At 34.1% G+C, this 18,404-nt stretch overlaps 2 protein-coding genes across 4 annotated transcripts; both read right to left on the minus strand.

The window, feature by feature from the left end:
* Positions 1-2,497: 2,497 nt before the first annotated feature.
* Positions 2,498-6,560, minus strand: LOC108344805 (uncharacterized). 2 transcript variants are annotated; one of them, XM_017583306.2, is made up of 7 exons: positions 6,208-6,560; positions 6,012-6,104; positions 5,443-5,619; positions 4,361-4,531; positions 3,888-4,106; positions 3,719-3,807; positions 2,498-3,482 (listed from the first exon to the last, which is right to left on the minus strand). In XM_017583306.2, the coding sequence occupies exons 1-7, from the start codon at positions 6,293-6,295 to the stop codon at positions 2,697-2,699; spliced, it is 1,623 nt and encodes a 540-aa protein (XP_017438795.1). In that variant the 5' UTR covers positions 6,296-6,560; the 3' UTR covers positions 2,498-2,696. The 2 variants fall into 2 exon arrangements, with proteins under 2 accessions (XP_017438795.1, XP_017438794.1); XM_017583305.2 differs by having other exon boundaries at positions 6,187-6,560.
* Positions 6,561-10,135: 3,575 nt separating this feature from the next.
* On the minus strand, positions 10,136-16,838 carry LOC108345633 (potassium transporter 8). Of its 2 annotated transcripts, none has more exons than XM_017584266.2 (8): positions 16,218-16,838; positions 15,577-16,069; positions 15,282-15,335; positions 13,146-13,406; positions 13,010-13,062; positions 12,232-12,355; positions 11,896-12,150; positions 10,136-11,628 (listed from the first exon to the last, which is right to left on the minus strand). In XM_017584266.2, exons 1-8 carry the CDS (start codon positions 16,254-16,256, stop codon positions 10,568-10,570), a joined length of 2,340 nt encoding a protein of 779 aa, XP_017439755.1. In that variant the 5' UTR covers positions 16,257-16,838; the 3' UTR covers positions 10,136-10,567. The 2 variants fall into 2 exon arrangements, with proteins under 2 accessions (XP_017439755.1, XP_052722982.1); XM_052867022.1 differs by lacking the exon at positions 16,218-16,838 and adding an exon at positions 14,440-14,494 and having other exon boundaries at positions 15,577-15,767.
* Positions 16,839-18,404: the final 1,566 nt, after the last annotated feature.

The following is an 18,404-nucleotide window of genomic DNA, read 5'->3' on the forward strand; positions in this document are numbered from 1 at the left end:
TGCCTTCTTGTAACATTTCCTTGACCATCTTCTCGATTTGTTCTTTTTGACTGTGAGGGTATCTATAGGGTCTAACCTTAACAGGATCAACCCCTGCAATCAATGGAATACCATGGTCGTGGGACCTACTCGGAGGAAGACCAATAGGGACTGCAAAAACATCATGATAATTCTGCAAAAGTAATGCTAATTCAGGATCCATATTCGTAGGTAAATGCAACGCATGATCAACAACACAGAGAGGTTGCTGAAACTGAAGTGTAAAGAGTTCAGATATGGCATTAGTGCGTTGCAGTCTTCGAAGATGATTATATTGGGCTGGAGTCGGAAGTTGTGGCTTATCCCCATGAAGTGTAATGAAGTTCCCTTCCACTAAGAACTTCAATGTCAAGGCCCTGTAGTCCGAAATATGGGGGCCCAATGTAGCTAACCACACAGCCCCTAAGACCAAGTCAGCACCCGTGATCGGCAATAAGTAAACTGGAAGCTGTAAAGAGTGCCCTTGGATCTGCACTTCAACTATGCGCACCATACCTTCCACTGTCAAGGAATTTCCATTACCAACTAAGACCTGGAATCTAGTAGTGGGTTCAATGGCTAATTTCAAACAATGGGCAAGCCTTGGTTGCAAGAAGTTATCTGAACTCCCACTGTCCAGTAGTACTTGAATCGTTACTCCATTGATAGTACCTTGGAATCGCATAGTACCAATGCTAGAGACTCCTTTGAGAGCATTAAAAGAAAGGTGATGCTCCTGAATAACATCATCAGGTGGTTCAGGTTCCAGTGTGGTGTCTACCTCTTCCTCTAATTGTAAGAACAAATATTGTTTGTTGGGGCATCTGTGGTGGGGAGAAAATTTCTCATCACATGTGAAACACAAACCTTTCTCTCGACGCAATTGCATTTCTGCTGCAGAAATTTTTTTGACATTGGCAAACTTACTGGATTGGGAATTATGCAGGTTGGAAGTGTTTGGTTTGGGTAATAAGGGTGGTAAGCTGGTAGAGTTAGTAGTTTGGGCTAACGAGGAAGGTGGGTATTTGGGATAAGGAAGGTTTAAGGTAGGTTTCTGTTTGGGCTGGTATTTTTCTTCAAATAGTTTTGCCAATGAAACCGCTCGTAACAATGATATGGGGTTTTGAGCAATAACATCTCGACGAATGTCGAGCTTGAGCCCACTAATGAAACAATCCAGTAACGCATCTGCAGTAATGCCCTGAACCCGATTAGCCAAAGCTGTAAATTCTCGGTAATATTCTTGAACGGATCCTGTTTGCATCAACTTAAAGAGGGTAGATCTAGGACACTCATAAGGGGAAGGCCCAAATTCCAATTCCAAGGAGCGAGTGAAACTAATCCAAGATTGAAATGGAGTGGTCTTAGCTAGCATTTGGAACCAAGGAATCACATCTGCTTCCATATGAACTGCAGCAATGGTAAGACGTTGCTCCTCCGGAGTATTGTAAAACGTGAAAAATTGTTCAGCCCGAAATATCCACTCCAACACATTTGAACCATTGAAACGGGGAAAATCCAGTTTAACATTTCGAACCTGAAACGGAGGCGTAGAGCTCGAATCGGACCTGTTCGAAGCGGCAGTCGCTACATGCAATGACGTCAGTGCAGTTTCAAGGCTCTCAAAACGAGTAGAATACTCCAGGTGCCTGGATTCCATCAACTCTAAAATACGCTTTACATCAAATGAGAGCTCTTTCAAACGAGTGTTCTCAGCCATGACGAAAAGTGTAAAATGAAAGCACCAAATGTAATATTTAATCACAGACAGACAGTAAGCAAAGTAAGTAATAGCAGAGAATAATATTCTTCCATAAAAATTACTGTATTATTGTGCTCATCTTCCTTGACTAGAAAGAGAGATCATTTCAAAAACATGCAAGAACAGAGAATTAACAGAGAAGTCAGAAAATGAACCATTCATCCCCTTTTCTTTTTTTCCTCTCTCTCATATAACCACTCCCCACATCACACATAATCTTTCATACGTATATTGGGCCTCCTCAGCCTTGTACTTTTTCTGTTATGCACAATTGTATTATTGCTTGCCACATGTACATTCTGTCTAACAGAATTATTCTCCTCTAAATTCTTTTCCTGATTTGCCCTTATGTCATTCCCACCTCTGACATAATCATTATTCATTTTTGGCCCAATATATCATTTAATAATAGTTGTTTCTTCTTCTAAACTCAGAATTTCTAATTACACATTCATAATTTTTTAGAAGAAAAATTAATCAAAATCAAAATGATTTTAATGTGCATGACTTTTATGAGACAAAAAAAACTAAAATCATATTTTTAACGTATAATTTTTAGAGATTTCAAAATCAAAGTTGAAGTCGAGTTGCATATATTTTTCTATTGTTCAAAAGCACAAATTTCAAACACTGCTTACTAGTTAGTGTAATTTTATATTTTTCTAAACTTGACCACCATGATAATTTCTTGAAAGTAACTATAATGGTAAGAAAACCTCCACGAAAAAGTATTTTCAATATTACATTGATACTCATCTCAGTTACAACATTCACTCATAAGAAACTTTCAAGGACTAGTGAGTCCTCTCTCTCTCTCTCTCTGTTTCTCTCCCTTGTGATTTTGATTTGTGACTTCATACTCTTAGAAAAGTCCATGAGTTGAATGACTTTGATGCAATGAAATCATCCCTAATATTCAATATCCATGGGAATAACCTACATAGTTTAATCTGGGGCGAATATTGTGGTGACTGAACTTTGGATCCCCATAATCCACAGCCTTTATCACCATGGCTTCACGCCTTCCATCATGCTCCTGAACTGCACCAAACACAATCTCATTTGTCTCACAGTTTTGCTCATAATAGCCTTGAGGGGTGGAAGAATAACGTGTGTGAACTTGGTGCTGGTGTTGGAGTTTGACCTGTTGCTGCTGCTGTTGTTGCAACTTGGGATTATGCTGTTGTTGATGATGTTGTTGATGATGATGATGATGATGTTCTTCATAGTCACCACCACCACCACTACCCTCCCACCTGTTGTTCAAGTAACCCCTACTTGGCTTTAAGTGCTGTGGTTTTTCAAGCTCTTTGGTCATGATAGGGTAGGTTTCCCTGGTTTTGGGTGTTCTGGTTTCTATGGAAGGAGGTTCATCTTCATCAGGAATGACAAAACTCTCTTGCATGGGCCATGTATTAGGATGTCTGTTACCATACTGATACTGCTGCTGATACTGATTGTATTGCAGTGGTTTCCTTTTGGACCCTGTGAACAAGCCACCCAAAATTTCACTCATGCATGAGCCAGAGTTCAGGAATAGCCTTCCAAGAGAAACAAAGAAGCCCTCATCTTGTTTCTCAAATTCATCTTCATTTGGAATCAAAGGAGGCCTGAATGACTTTGTTGTTGCAGATGGGGGAGGCCTTTGCATCTGCTGTGCAGCAAATTGCGCTCCTTTGCTCTTTGATGGTGCCCTTGGATCCTGAAAATGAAATTTTACAGTTTATAATTATTCTTATACTATAAGGTGTTTAATAAACAATGTTCTGTTCTGTGATCAAGAATACAGAAAACATATTGAACTTTAGAACACAAATGGTTATTTAGAAGTTAACAAGAAAGAGTTATCCCTTGAAACCAAATGTTGTTTAGAAATTTATAGGTTCTTAAACTTGATAAAATGGTTCAGGAAAGATGCTGCAGAAGTAAATAACTTACAGCAGGAGAAGAAAACATAGCCCTCAGCCTCCATTGCAGCAATGCCAACATATAGCCAAAGAATCCAGCAGCAACAAGCACCGCAATTCCTGTAATGTTAATGCATAACTTTTGAAGATTGTAAAAGGATAAAGATAGATAAAGGAGATCATATTACAAGGAATCATACCTAAGTTGAAACTGTAGTCCTGTTCCTCATAAGTAGTACAGTCATCTTGATGGAGTTGAATCTCTCTAATTGCATGGTTTCCTCTATCCACCACCAAAAGAGAGCAGCTACTACCAACATAAACCACATCAAAGTCATTTGAAAACTTTGCATCCTCACTTGGACCATCAACATGGCCTCCTGCATGGCCCCATTTTCCACCTGCAATGGTGGTAACCCCTGCACAAAAGGCATGTCATTGAGTTGAGCATATTATGAAAATTAAGTCACATGTCATTCAAAAAATGGTCAGAATCACAGTCTTGGAACATACAAAGCCATAAGAATGCAATAATTTCTCGCATGGAATCCATTAGGAGGTTTAGTATAGTTATGTAAACATAGATGGTCTTCTATTTTGAGAATTTCAGCATATTGGTTCACACATTTCATTCATAAGCAGCATGAGAATCCAAGGAATTCTGTGTGTATACCTTCATCACTGATTTTTCTGATGGCCATATTCAATGTGTCTGCTATGTAAATATTTCCTCTATCATCCACTGTAATCCCTCTAGGGTGGTTCATTCTAGCTTCTCTAGGCCTCCCATCTATGTGTCCAAAATACCCTTCTGAAGATCCAGCAAGCAATTTGGGTCTGCTATCTGTGATTTATCATTCATTACGACAGAATCAAATATAATAAAAATGCATTAGGATTTTGTACACAAATTAGCTATAATATGTCATCAATAAAGAGAGTAGAATTTCTTTTCAGATTTTCAATCAACTAGACTTAAGTTTTTTACAAGTTTGGTTTATTTTGAAAGAAGCTCAAGTTATTTGTCAAATATCAATGAGTTCATAGTTTAGAATGCTTTTATGGTCCTATATCACAGTCTGCAAAAGATAAATACTCAGTGGGATACTGAGAAAGTCTATCTAATCATAGGTTAACAAGCTGAAACAAGTCTAATGCAGAAGGCAATATACAAAGTGTATGTGTTTGTTTATTTTGGTGTAACAGATGGTGTAGTTTTTTTCAAGAAACTCAATAACAAAGTTAAGTTATAATGGATGTGACATTTAGATGTTATGAAGAAAGAAGAACCAACAAAAAGGTAAAGGACTATAGTGGGGTAAGGAAGCCAGAATGGAGTTCTGTGTTTCAAGATTTGTACTTTTTTTATTCTGTACATCTTTTTTATTCATTTGAAAGTAAAAGAATGTGCAGGCATATTATGCTTTGTTTTGGGCGACTAAAGGTACATTGTACCTTAAAAAAGGAAGCTTCTGCTTAACAAAAGTTCATCAAGAATCCTTATAACAGCCTAGTAGAATCAAAAGATGTCCCGGGAATGAAGCAAAGTCTATGAACAAGAAAAAAATCAAACAACACGCATTCTTAAGGGACAATGCCTGAATTTTGAATCTAATATTTTGGAATGAAGCAAAGTAAAGCAACAATGCCAAAGTACTTCAATCTTCTATAAGCCAACCAAGAAAAACCAAAGAGGAATGTTGTTGAAAAAAAGGGTATAATGAAGCTTACACTATTTCAGGAAAGAAAACTTACGTCTGGACATTGAACCAGAGATCTTGTAGATGTTACTGTTCTCAGAATCCAGTACAAGAAATTCACCATTTGGAGATATTTGCACTGAGTGTGGCTCAATTCCAAGCTTACTTCCATCAAATATTGTTTCCACATTGTAGTCACTCTCAAATTTAACCATGGAACGACTGTGCTGTACTGAGAAATTATTCCCCATCAAGAAAGACCAATATATATATATATATATATATATATATATGTGTGTGTGTGTGTACGTGATAAACTCATGGACTTTGAAAATACTAAAGATGATGACTTATAATAGCCGAACACATACTAAAACTTCTTACATAGATACTGTTGGAAATAATTCAAGTGTAAGTTTAAGTCTTGTATTAGATTGAAATGACAAAGTTAAATAACATACAAGAAAAAACACTCATAAATCCAATGTTTTGAGGTGACAAATTCCTCCATAAGTTCTTAAAAAAATGAAATTAACTTCTATTAACTTGTGCATAAGTTAAAAGTAATTTTGTATAAGAACTAGTCATAGGTATAAATTAATTTAGTCCAAACATGATGTTTACCTCTACCAGGTTTGGTTGTGGACTTTACACTGAGTGACCATAGCCATTTAAGAAGAGCAGAAACCACATTGGAAACAACCCCAGTAACAACTTCTGCATGTAACATGAATTTAACTGATGAGCAAGAAAACTCTAATGGGAAGAAAAAGGAACTGAAGAAGGACATGGTTTAGACCGAAGAGCTTGTTGCACTCACTAGCAGGAGGTGGTGTGGCTGAAGTTGGAGAGAAGAGACAAAGCACAAGTACAAAAGCAAAAAGCAGCACAGAACAACTCTTACTCATTGTTCCCTTGCCTCAGTTAGTGTGAAATGCTCCTACATGACACATAATGAAGGTCTAATATAACAGGCTATGCATTTTGAGAAGAGAAACCAACCCTCTATTCTTCTTCACATGAAATGAAATGATTCCTCAGCTTTTTCAGAAAAGAAAGTAAGGATTAGGAAGATAGAGAAACAAACAAGACTTGTAGTGGTGACAGAGACATGGCAGAGAGACAGAGGAGACAGAATTTAGAACTGATAGTGAGATGGAATCATATGGATTTGTGTCTTAGATTGTCGTGTCTTTATAACATTACTCGACAAGGTGGTTCCACAAAGCTTGCGTTTATTGTATTATAGTATAAGTTTCCCATTTCAACTTTGGCTCCTCTCCCAAGGGAAACTTCAAATGATTCATCATTTTTTACATTTGCTTCAAAAATTTAACGCATATGCATATTCAAGATTCAAACTGAAACTATTATTAATGCCATGTGAATCATCAAGGTGTCATCTTGACTTATAATAGACTGTGAAACTATCATGTAATAAACCATTGATCATTGTTAAATAATCACCTACGTCGTATAAATTTATAAGATATGAAACTGTCATATGATATGAATGATGTTTTTTTTATGGTTTTACTATAATTACTATATTATTACTCACTGAAACAATAGCTCAAGATTCATGACAATTTAGAATAGGGCTTCACGAGATTTGATATATCACTATCACAGTTCAAACTTCAATGTTTGAGAATGTTCCCTCAATGTGATTTCAAACCATGCATATGACTTTGTTAGAATTATAAACATGAATCTAAGTCTCATATGGAGTAAAAATGAAAAAATGAAGTACTTTATAAAGAGAAAGACTCATTAACTCATTACCTTAAGGTTTTGGGTTAAAAGTGGTATCAATTGTTGGATTCAGGTTTTATTAGTATTGTGTTTTTCAGTGAAACCCCTCTCCTATTGGCCCAACAACTGGTACCAAAGTTGGGTGGCTAGTTTAGATGGTTCAAACTATCTGAATTCGTTATCTGGACTTTGAGATCATTTATGTCTATGGAAGAGGAAGGTCATTGAAAAGACTGAACGGAGTGAAACTTAAGCAACATATAAATATAAATGAAGACTCGTTACCTTAAGATTTTTGGATAAACCATGTAGAGTTTTATTAAACTAATCACATACACCTAAGCAAGAGATAACTTCCCTTTTCTTTTTTCTTTTCTTTTCTCTTTTTTGTTGCATGAATACATATATCACCTTGCTATGTGGCTCTTTGGTGCTTTTGATTATGTGTGTGCTTTCAGTATAGGAATTTTCTTTTGCAAGTTCTTCGAATCTGATTTTCATTTTGTTGTCTTTAGTGGTCAAAATAGAAACTCCACTTCTTTTCTCTTTCAACTATCGTCCAAGTTACGCTTCTTCTAACTATTACCAATCATGAAAGCGAAGCCTTTTCGTGTATCATCATCATCATCATTTTGAATGAATTTAGTGCTGCACATGTAGAACTATAGACTCCATTGCCCACTTTTGTGTGTGTGTGTGTATATATATATATATATATATATATATATATATATATATATATATATATATATATATATATATGAAGTGATATTCTTATACACAAAATTTTTTATATTTTGACACTATTTTTTTTGTAAAAATATAAAAATTTACTTTTTTTTTAAGATTATTTTTTCTTTATAACATAAAATGTACATGTACGTGACTCTACCATTACTGGGTATAAATATAAATATATATATATTCTAAAATATTTAGACAAGAAACTATTTCTTACATTTTCTAAAGTTTATAAATTGCCCACAAACTTGGAAGACTTCTTTTAGGAATTTAAGAACGAATTTAAAGTTTTGTATTGGATAAAAAAGAAGATAAAGAAACTTGTTTCACGAAGGGTGTACGAATGTAAAAAGGTGACAATGATAATAAGTAAAAAAAAATAGTAATTTATAAAAAATAAAACTCACAAGTTTTGGATAAAAGGTAACATGGAAGCTCTTATATAAATCTTATATAAATTTAACTCAACTTATTAATCTAGGAAGACCTTACAAAGCTATATATGTAAAATGAACAAGTGACGAATTTATTTGTTTGAATTAATTTATATTAATGTTTTCTATCTAACAATGCATATTTGTTTGTCAAAAAAAAAAAGCAGTAAGAAGAGAGAGAGAGACAGAAAATACAAAGCAAAAGTTTTCAAAGAAATTGAGAAATGATAGATAAACACAGAAAGAAAAAGATAAAGAGAAAAACTTAAGAAACGAAGAACATCATCTTTCTTAAGATTCCCAAATTTCTTTAAGATTGTAAGAGTTCACTTTCTTTTCTTTGAAAAGAAAATGTTATAAACACTATCAAATGTATTTGTATTCGTTACTCAGCGTTAGGTACAATATTTTCAGCCAAAAGAAATGCTTAAAAAATTAATCAAAGATATATATTTTTTAATTAAATTGTTAAAAGGTTGCCACTTAACAAAGCTAGATTAATTGCATTTGTGCAGCTTTGAATAATGTCAAAGTTAAAAAAAAAAAAGATAATTACACACTTAGCACTTAAATTTGAATATACTTCCTCAATTTAATTATTTTATTGATTTGTTTTATTTTTTTTAGACTAAATGATACTTTTTTAGTTCTTTATGCTGTCGGGTTACGTTTTCATGTTAAAAGTTCCAATTAACCATGTATATCAGGATTTTAAAAATCTCAATTTGAAATTTTATGTTTAAAAAAATCAATTTATTATTTTATATTTTATAAAATATTCAATTTATTTTTAATTAAAACATTTAATAGGTTAATAAACATGTCAATACATCTAATGTTTTCGTTAAAAGAATTAAAATGAATATTTTTTAAAAACGTAAAATATATTAAAACTTTTAGAAATTAATGTAGTAAAACATAGAGATTAAAAAAAGAAACTAACAACACAAAAAATTAAAAAAATAAATAAATAAACACTACTTTACAATAACTAAAATTCATTTAATATTATTTTTTCATCTAATAAGTAGATATTTTTCTTAAATTACCTTCGCATTATATTTATTGAGAATAATGTTTACACATAAAAAAATAAGAGTACTTTTTAAATAGTAACATTAAATAAGATTTAAGAAATGAAATTATGTTTATGTATAAATGTATAAAATATGACTTATGCAGACAATGTAAAGTTTGCAAAGGGAGATTGATTGCAGCTGAACTTCTTCATGCATCCATCCATTTCTGATCAATTAAGAAAGTATTTAGAATTTTACATCTAACTTAATCTTAACAAATAACACATTAAACTTACTAAATAATAAATCTTTTTATAATAAAATTAAAATAATTTTATTATCATTTGAAAAAATAAATTTTAAATCAAACTTAATCTTATAAAATTAAGATTTATCTTTATCTATATATTATAAATTCATTACAATAGAGAAAAAATAACAATTTTATTAATTTTATGTTCATGAACAGTTTAAAATAGTAAAATTTGTCTTTTTTTATGGTCATTAACAGTTTGAAACAGTAAAATGTGTCCTTTTAGAATTTGAAATGTGAAGACATGAATACAAATCTTTAATGTGTTCAGACTTCATATATCAAGTGATTGATTCCTTGTATTTTCTTTTTACTGGTATACCATTCATCTAAGTTTCTATTGTGACTTTGATTTATCAGAAAATGATGTTTGGAACAGTGTTCATAATAAACAGACTCTTTATAAGTCATCAATATGAAATAACACATACGATATTAATTATCACAAACATGTCATGTCGTCATAAACACATGTCACATCATCAGTAATCGGTAATAAGAACTATTATTAGACTTTATGAAAGTTATGGAAAGTAAGACAAAAATGTGTCATATTTGGAGCTACACCCTACCAAACTACCAAAGATATTAACTCTTTTTTTCATGAAAGAGTAGTTACAGTACTATTGAAATCTTGAACATGATCTATACTTGAGATTCATGCTCAGGAAAAAGACAAAAAAGAGCCTACTAGACACTGGAAGAACCAGGCCCTACAGACAGCTTATTTATGTACCAAGAAAATTACAAAACCAGAGGTGAATATAACAGGTCGACAGCACTTGTCAAGAACCATGCAGAAGGGTGTCACTATACAAAATGCCACCATTTATCATCACTATGTGTAAGGTTGAGCTACCATGGAATGTCACAAAACTAAAAAACTAGATATAAGAACTACTATAGCCAAAAACTCATTCATACATGGTAGATCATGCCCACCTCTAAGGTAGATGCATGAGGTATGCTTAAAGCATATGTTGGTCCTCTAGAGTTTCTTCTTAAGAAATCATATCCATAATTGATGACAACTTTTTTCAACCAGCTTGATCCACTTTTTGCTCTAACATATGAGTGACTAAGAATGAATGCCATTCCAGCCTCTTTTGCTTCCATTAGCTCAAGCAACTCCTCTCTTGTTTCAAAATCAATCTGTGGACTGTCTGGCACAACAAACCTCACTCTCTTCCTCACTTTCTCTGGAGAAGGCTTAACTTCCATCAATTCTGAGGGGCCTTCCATCTGAGAATCTTGTTGTTGATCATCTTCAGACATCCTTATTGAACCCTCTAAGTTTGATGCTGAAGTCCCAACGACTGTCATCTTTGTGTCTTCTTCAAAACTTCCCAATCCTAGGCCATATTCTGAGGTGTCTGATCTGATGAATTCTGCTATGCTGCACACAAGATCCTTCTCAAACTCCATGTCATCCTTGTGAATGTCACGGTAGCCATACCTGGCTATGCACCTGTAAAGCCTATACTCCTTTGGGCCAACTCTACCCACCAAGAACCTTTCTTCTGGTCTGACATGTGGCACTTGGACAGACTTGATGCAGAGGAAGATAACAACTTGGTGGAAGGCAGGGAGATTGGTCACAAAGTGGGAGAAAATAGCTGGGATCCCAGATACTAGCTCAGTGTGTATGAGGCCAATTCCCTTGACTCTGACAATGCCTAGAGTGGGGCCTAAACTGAGGAGCCAGTTGATTGGAACCTTATTCTGAACATCAAACTCATACTTCTTTATTGTGCCATAATGCCATACATACATGGAAATGAGAAAGATGAATGAGAGGGCAATGGGGACCCAAGCCCCCTCAAGGAACTTGATCAGGGATGCTGAGAAATAGAGTGCTTCAATGGAGCCAAAGAACAATATGAAGCAAATTGCCAGCAAAATGCTTTTGTGCCAACATAAGACTATAACTAGAGACATTAAGCAAGTGGTCACCAGCATGACAGTTATAACAGCCAAGCCTGTTAAAGCAAACAAAACAAAATATTTAAAAACACAGTTTAATTTCTATGATCAGTCATTGTAAACAAAATTCCACGGTTAATGAGTCTGAAATCATAATTAGTAAAAGTCAATAAACTGACTATGTAAAGATCAGCACATACACCATTTACTCTTAAAACATTTCAAATTTAACAATGATCATTTAGAAATAATTCAGCAAATGTTCAAATTTAAGTTATCATACTCATAGGCATCATGAAGATAATCATGGAGAGGTAGAGTACCTGCTGCATTTCCCATGCGTTTAGTATCTCTAAATCCAACTGTAATAGCCAGGCAAAGCAGCATCAAACTCCAGTTGATCTCAGGAATGTAAATCTGGCCATGAGTCTTGGATGATGTGTGGATGATTTTGACTTTGGGGAAACATCCCAAAGCAGAACATTGCTTGATTATTGAGAAAGTTCCTGTGATGACAGCTTGACTTCCAACCACAGCTTGAAGTATGGCTATTGCAAGAACAGGCCATCTAAGTTTTACTGAAAAGGAGGAAAAGAACAGTAAGCTAAGCAGCATAGTAAACACCAGTATTTCTTTGAATATGTAAACAAAGAACTTACCAGGTACTGATACATAGAACCCAATTCGATAATCACTTTCAAGGGAATGATGCCTTGAAAGATATGCAGCTTGTCCCATATATGCTAGGATTAAGGAAGGGTACACCAAAAAGGTGAATGCAATCTGCAGGTAAATGATTTTTTTGTTAAAATTATTAATTATCATTCATCTAGCCATCTACCAAAAGCCTGATATCCATGAATTATGCATCTATATGCATTGAAACTCGATTATGAATTATTAAGAAAAAAAGTCCAATTTAATAATGCAGAGGAATTCCTCTATGTATGAAATAAAAATGAAAATGAAAACTAGTAGAAAGGTTACCATAAGGTTCAAGCATGTTTAGTATTGGATGGTGTTACCTATATATATAACACAGGATGAATATGCTGTGTGCAGCAAGCACACACAGCTCGATGAAGGAAAAGAGCCCTTTTCAAAACATAAATCTTTGTTTCTTTCAAATCTTGTTCATGCTGCATTTTAACTTCTGACCTTAAATTAAAGAAGTTGGTTCTGTCTCATTCAATATACCAAAAGGTTATGAGTAAATGTATAATTATTGTGTTTGAAACATTAGATCTCATTAAGATCAAATAAAAACAACGAGACACTCCTTGTACTCTTTCTACATTTCTGCAAATGGAAAGCATAGTTTCATTTTGGAGAGAATACAATCAAATTCAAAAAGTGAAAACTCTGGTCACAGTTCTTCATATAAATCAAATTTACCTAATAATAGAGTAAAACTACATGAATGCAACATACATGTACCTTAATTGACAATTGTGAAAAGTGTCCTAAGTCAGCATACATGGCTTCTGAACCTGGAAAACAGAAAGTATAATATCAGAAAGGTATGTCATAATATATCAAGAACACAGCAGTTTAATAACAATTTGCTCCATACCTGTTATACAAAGTAGAATTCCACCCAAGGACATCCATCCTCCCTTTTGAGTCTTTTTCAGAAATTTGAACATGTAATATGGGGAGAGAGCTTGATAAACATGTGGATTCCAATGGAAGATGTTATAAATACCAATAGCACTGATACAAAGTAGCCAGGTCAAGACAACAGGTGCAAAGAGACATCCCACACGGTGAGTGCCATAATGTTGAAGGGCAAACAAAAACACCAGTATTACACAAGCCACTGGAACCTCCACATCTGCATAACCATTAACCAATAATTAGCTCCAATGTAATACTGGAAGAGGCAAAATACAGCACATGGAAATTTTCTAGCTTTAATGGTTGCTGAAGATTATGTATATATGAACACTAGGAACTCACAATCATGAATACAGTGACAAGGGATTTGAGTAGTTTTTATGAGATTCTGTGCTTAAAAAAAATAATACCAGCCATCAAATTACTATAAGTGTGTATGATTGCTTAGAATTGAGACTGATTAGTGTTTTAAAAACCATATTAATTAGCTTTCAAGTGGTAATTTCCTGGTAAATAATTCATCAAGTGGGTCTATCAAGCCAGGTGTTATTATTACCCTCTAGAAAAATTACTTCTTGTAAGAAAAGCCAATAAACACTTGATGACAATTACAGAGGACACTAAAAACCTAGTTTTTGAGGTGCATAAAAAATACTAGTTACTAAAGTTGTTGTCATAGTGATTCAAATGATTTTTTTTGTTGAATACTAATAGAGTTGTCAAATTATCCAAGGAGACAAAAGTGAGGTCAAGATTAAAGAGTAAGATTGGGTGACTTCACTCTGGAATTTCAACGGCTTCAACTCTTCGAAGTTGACAGAATTAGGTTTAATTGGGATGCCATAGATAACCATTATTTATTACTAATAGTGGAATTGCAGACACTGTTCATGACCAGTCAAATGGTGACCACTGGCAATACCTAATTTTGTATCCAATCAGACACCATCAGCCAACTATTCTAGATTATTCTACAGGGATTTATTGAAGTCTCATCCAAACCATAATGCTTCATATCATAACCTCTTGAGTGTCCAACTTTACAAGGGAACTACTATTTTATACATAAAACCTATGACTAGTGGGGTTAGGCTTTGCATATCTTAACCATACTTTTCATGTGTACTTTTTATTTTTATTCTAATCATTTTAGTAACAGTTACGTATTCAAATAGAAGTTTACCAAGACAGTGACTTGGCTTTGATCAAGGCGAAGAAATTTCCTCTGATCTGTATTTATGAGGACCTACCATTGTGTATGCACTTGCCTTTTGGTTCTCCATTTTTGTCCACTAATTGGAGGCCCTGTGATGGTTCAAATCAGATCTTATTCACTCATTAAACATATCTATGTGATGCCCAACTAGAATCCTTTCACTGTTAACTAATATCTATACAGCATATATGCCATTGAAGGGGCAAAATTCCTACCATCCCAACGTAATGCACAGCCAGCTAAGATAACTGCAGTATCAAATATTACAAAATGGTACACAAAACAAGAATTATTCTGAACTTCTAGATTGTTGTGTGAACATATTCCCGAGATTGATTTGTTCAGGATACCAACCGATTTGAGACCTACTCATCAAAGAAAAATTCCTGGGAACAAATTCAAAATGTTTTACCATAGTGTTATCTGCAATTGTAAGCTAGATATATAGTATCTGCAATAAAAAATTGGTGACTGAATAAAGAATCTTACTGCATATTAAAAAAATGAGAACAAGAAAAAAGGACAACTTTCTCCAATAGAATTCAATTATCCCCAAAGACTTGTTGCTTAGCTGTAAATAACCCTTCTTTAGAGCACAAAGTATGGATTACTAGAACTGCATTAAAAGTTGAGAAATTCTAAATTTTAAGGATTTTGATACTGTTGTTAAAAAACTGTTTCTCTCCCTCTCTTCTTCTTTTGCTGTGTCACACTCATTTGACTATTGACCCAGAAAACGTTTATATGAAATCTTGAGGTTTCTGGAAGTGCCGTACTCCCTTAAAAGTTCATGGAGAAGAAGAAAGAAGAGAAATAAAAGGGCAAAAGAGAATTTGTGAACGGAAATCAGTTTTTTGTGTTCATAAAGAAACTTACATCTGTGTTGTTCTTTAGACATGGAAAGCTCCAAGCCTGACACAGCAGAAAAAACTGCAGAATGACCAAAAATCACACAAAAGTCAGTTACCAAGATTCGTATGTACACTACTCACAACCAAGGTTTTAAAACCAAGGGTTTGTTACTGCAATTTCAGCCATAATGTCAAGATTTTTGTACTTCTGTGACCGCAATTGCTGCATTTAGCAGCAATTTCTTGCAATATCAAGTATATGCCCTTAATTTAAAACCTTGTTTGCAGCCAAATTCATACAGTATCATGATCAAAAATACCAGAAATTGCTGGTGTGAGCACACCATCCCCAATAACCATGCAAGTTCCTATCAAGGCGAGAACAAGCAGCACCCTTTGCAGCACCCTGTATTTCTCCAACAAGCTCTTCAAACCCAAACCAACATTTTTCTTGTCGATAGGAACAGTTCCATTGTCTATGGTGTACTCTGTTAAGTCCTCATCCGCAAGCTGAGTGTTAGGCAACAAGCTAACACGAGCGTGGCGGCAGAGCAAGGAGTAGAGAGCAAAGGTCCCTCCCTCGCCATTGTCATCAGCTCTCAGCACAATGAACACATACTTGAGCAGTGGAATCAGCGTGAGCGTCCAGAAAACAAAAGACAACACCCCATAGATTTCTTCATTGGTATCTGAATGCTGAATATCCTCAGCGAAAGTGCTTTTGTAAACGTAAAGTGGGGAAGTGCTCAAGTCTCCATACACAACCCCCAAGCTTTGATAAGCCAAAGTTAACACTGTCTTCCATGATTCTTCCTGCACATATCACATCACCATGACCATGATGATACGATAATCATATACAAACCAAACATTATGAAACATATTTCTTATCCTACAACAGTACTTTAGCTCAAGATGCCACACGGCACATCACACACAGCTTTTTAGGCCATGGCCTTACCTTAATTGTGTTCCTACGGATAACAGACTCAAGATCCATGATGGGGTGGGATTTTCTGAGAACTAACTACACAGCAACCATGATTTCTTCAGCTTGATAAAGGATGATAAAAAAAACCCCTCTTGAATCAACAAGTCAATGAAAAACAAAAAGGAAAAGCTTTACAAAAAATTTCAAGAGACAAAAAGTGGCTTTGGTAATGGTACAGTGTAATCCTGGCCACTTTTCTTCTCCCACCACTCTTTTTGTTGGTATTTTAATATTAATATTTATGAAAAAGGGTGTGTTGTGGCTCAAATCAAGAGGGACAAATGCAGACAAAAGAAGAACAAACACGAAACACAAGCAACAAAGGAGTTTAGTTTAGTTTAGAAGCGGTGGTGTGACTAGGAAGAGGTTGGTGTTGGTGTTGGTGTTGGTGTTGGTGTTGGTGGAGTGAAGGATTAGTTCAGAAAAAGTAGATTAGAATAATGCGTGAGTGGTGGAGTGTGTTTTTATGTGTAAGAGAAATAGAGAAATAGAGAAAGAGAAAGAAGGTGTTTTTTGTTTGCTTCTATGTTGTGTGGTAGTGAAGGTTAGTGGAGAAGGTGAGTTTATGGTTTCTGTGTAAATAAGGTACCATAATGTTTTTTGTTTTTCTTTTCTAATCTCGTGTTGTTGAGATTCTATACGTAGGAGAATATTTTGGGTTTTCAATGAAATATGAAATCGACAACTACTTCTATTATTGAGACACAAAGAGAGATTATACTTATCAATGTTTCCACAAATCTCAAACAATTATTTTCACAAAATTATATATTATAAATAATACTTTTTGTATTATTTGAATACTATAAATTTATTTTATTTTTATTAATGTCTGATATTTAAATATATCTATCTCAGGATAGGATATGCATATATTAAACGTAGAACTATAGATACGTTAATTCAACAAACGGCAAATTTCATTAAAGTTGATATCATTAATATAACTGTTAATAAATAAATTTTAATCTGAATTTATGTTTGACTGGAATGCTATGTAATTTTCAGATTTGAAGGAAGGGGTGGGTCATGAGAGAGATTGTTTAACAGAGGGATGAGCAGCATTAACAATCTCCACCAATATGCAGTAAATGTGACAGTTATCAACTTCGGACAGACAAAAATGGCGAACTCATTCACACTCATATAAAAATCATTGCATGCTTTATACAAAGTAATCCTAACATTTATAACTCTTTATTGTCATTTACTTACATACCCTGTTGTGTGAAACCAGAACAGCTTGTATGATTCAAAAAGTAAAAAAAAGGGGAAAAGAAAAATCTATTATATCAAGGTGATGTTGGATTTCATCTCATTAATGAATTAAATGTTTTTTTTTTTAATTTTTAGTTAAAATTAAAATTAGTCACTTTTAAAACTTTGATTAAATTTAATCCTTCGATTTATAAAATACATTCATTTAATCTTTTAATTAAATTTTATTAAATTTATTTAACATTTTAAACTGTCAACCTCGATTATTAAGAAACATAATACATAGTATTAATTGGAAAACACACTTAAAATATTAACTAAATTTGATCATTTGCATTATACATTCATTAGAAAAATTAAACTTTTTTTTTACTTTTTTCTAGCTCGTGTTATTATTTCTATCATAGTTTGTATAATAATAATAGTTATGCCATTTGCATTATATCTCTTATCTCATTCAAATATCTCAGAACCCATTAAAACCCCTAAGTAGTGGAAGTCAGGTGTCAATGAAAGGGTTTGGATTTTCAAATAGTGGAAGACAGGTGTGCGACGTTGAGTGGCCGATCGGTTTTAGTGACGGTAGTATTTAAGGCTAAATTTCAAACTTCGTGCCACTTTTCTGCATGCACCATTCTTCTCCAAACTGCTGAACCCCATGTTCTCCTCCTTCTCTCTACAATCTCCACCTTCTCTCTAAGAATTCTCATCTTTTTCTTATTTCGATCACCAATCAGGCACCGGTTGAACTCTCCCGACGTCAAGGGCTTTCATTTAAACCGATCAAGTTATGGTTTAAACGAGTGAGTACTTCTCTTCTTAGACCGTTCGTTTTTCTATCACATGCAAACCCAGATTCTTGTTGCATGAGTTTATCATCTCATTCTGAGTATTTCTAGTCTTTTGTTTGTTAGTTTCATAAAGCATGACTGTAGAATT

The sequence above is a fragment of the Vigna angularis genome, chromosome 8 (genome assembly GCF_016808095.1).
Source record: "Vigna angularis cultivar LongXiaoDou No.4 chromosome 8, ASM1680809v1, whole genome shotgun sequence".
Taxonomy (NCBI): domain Eukaryota; kingdom Viridiplantae; phylum Streptophyta; class Magnoliopsida; order Fabales; family Fabaceae; genus Vigna; species Vigna angularis.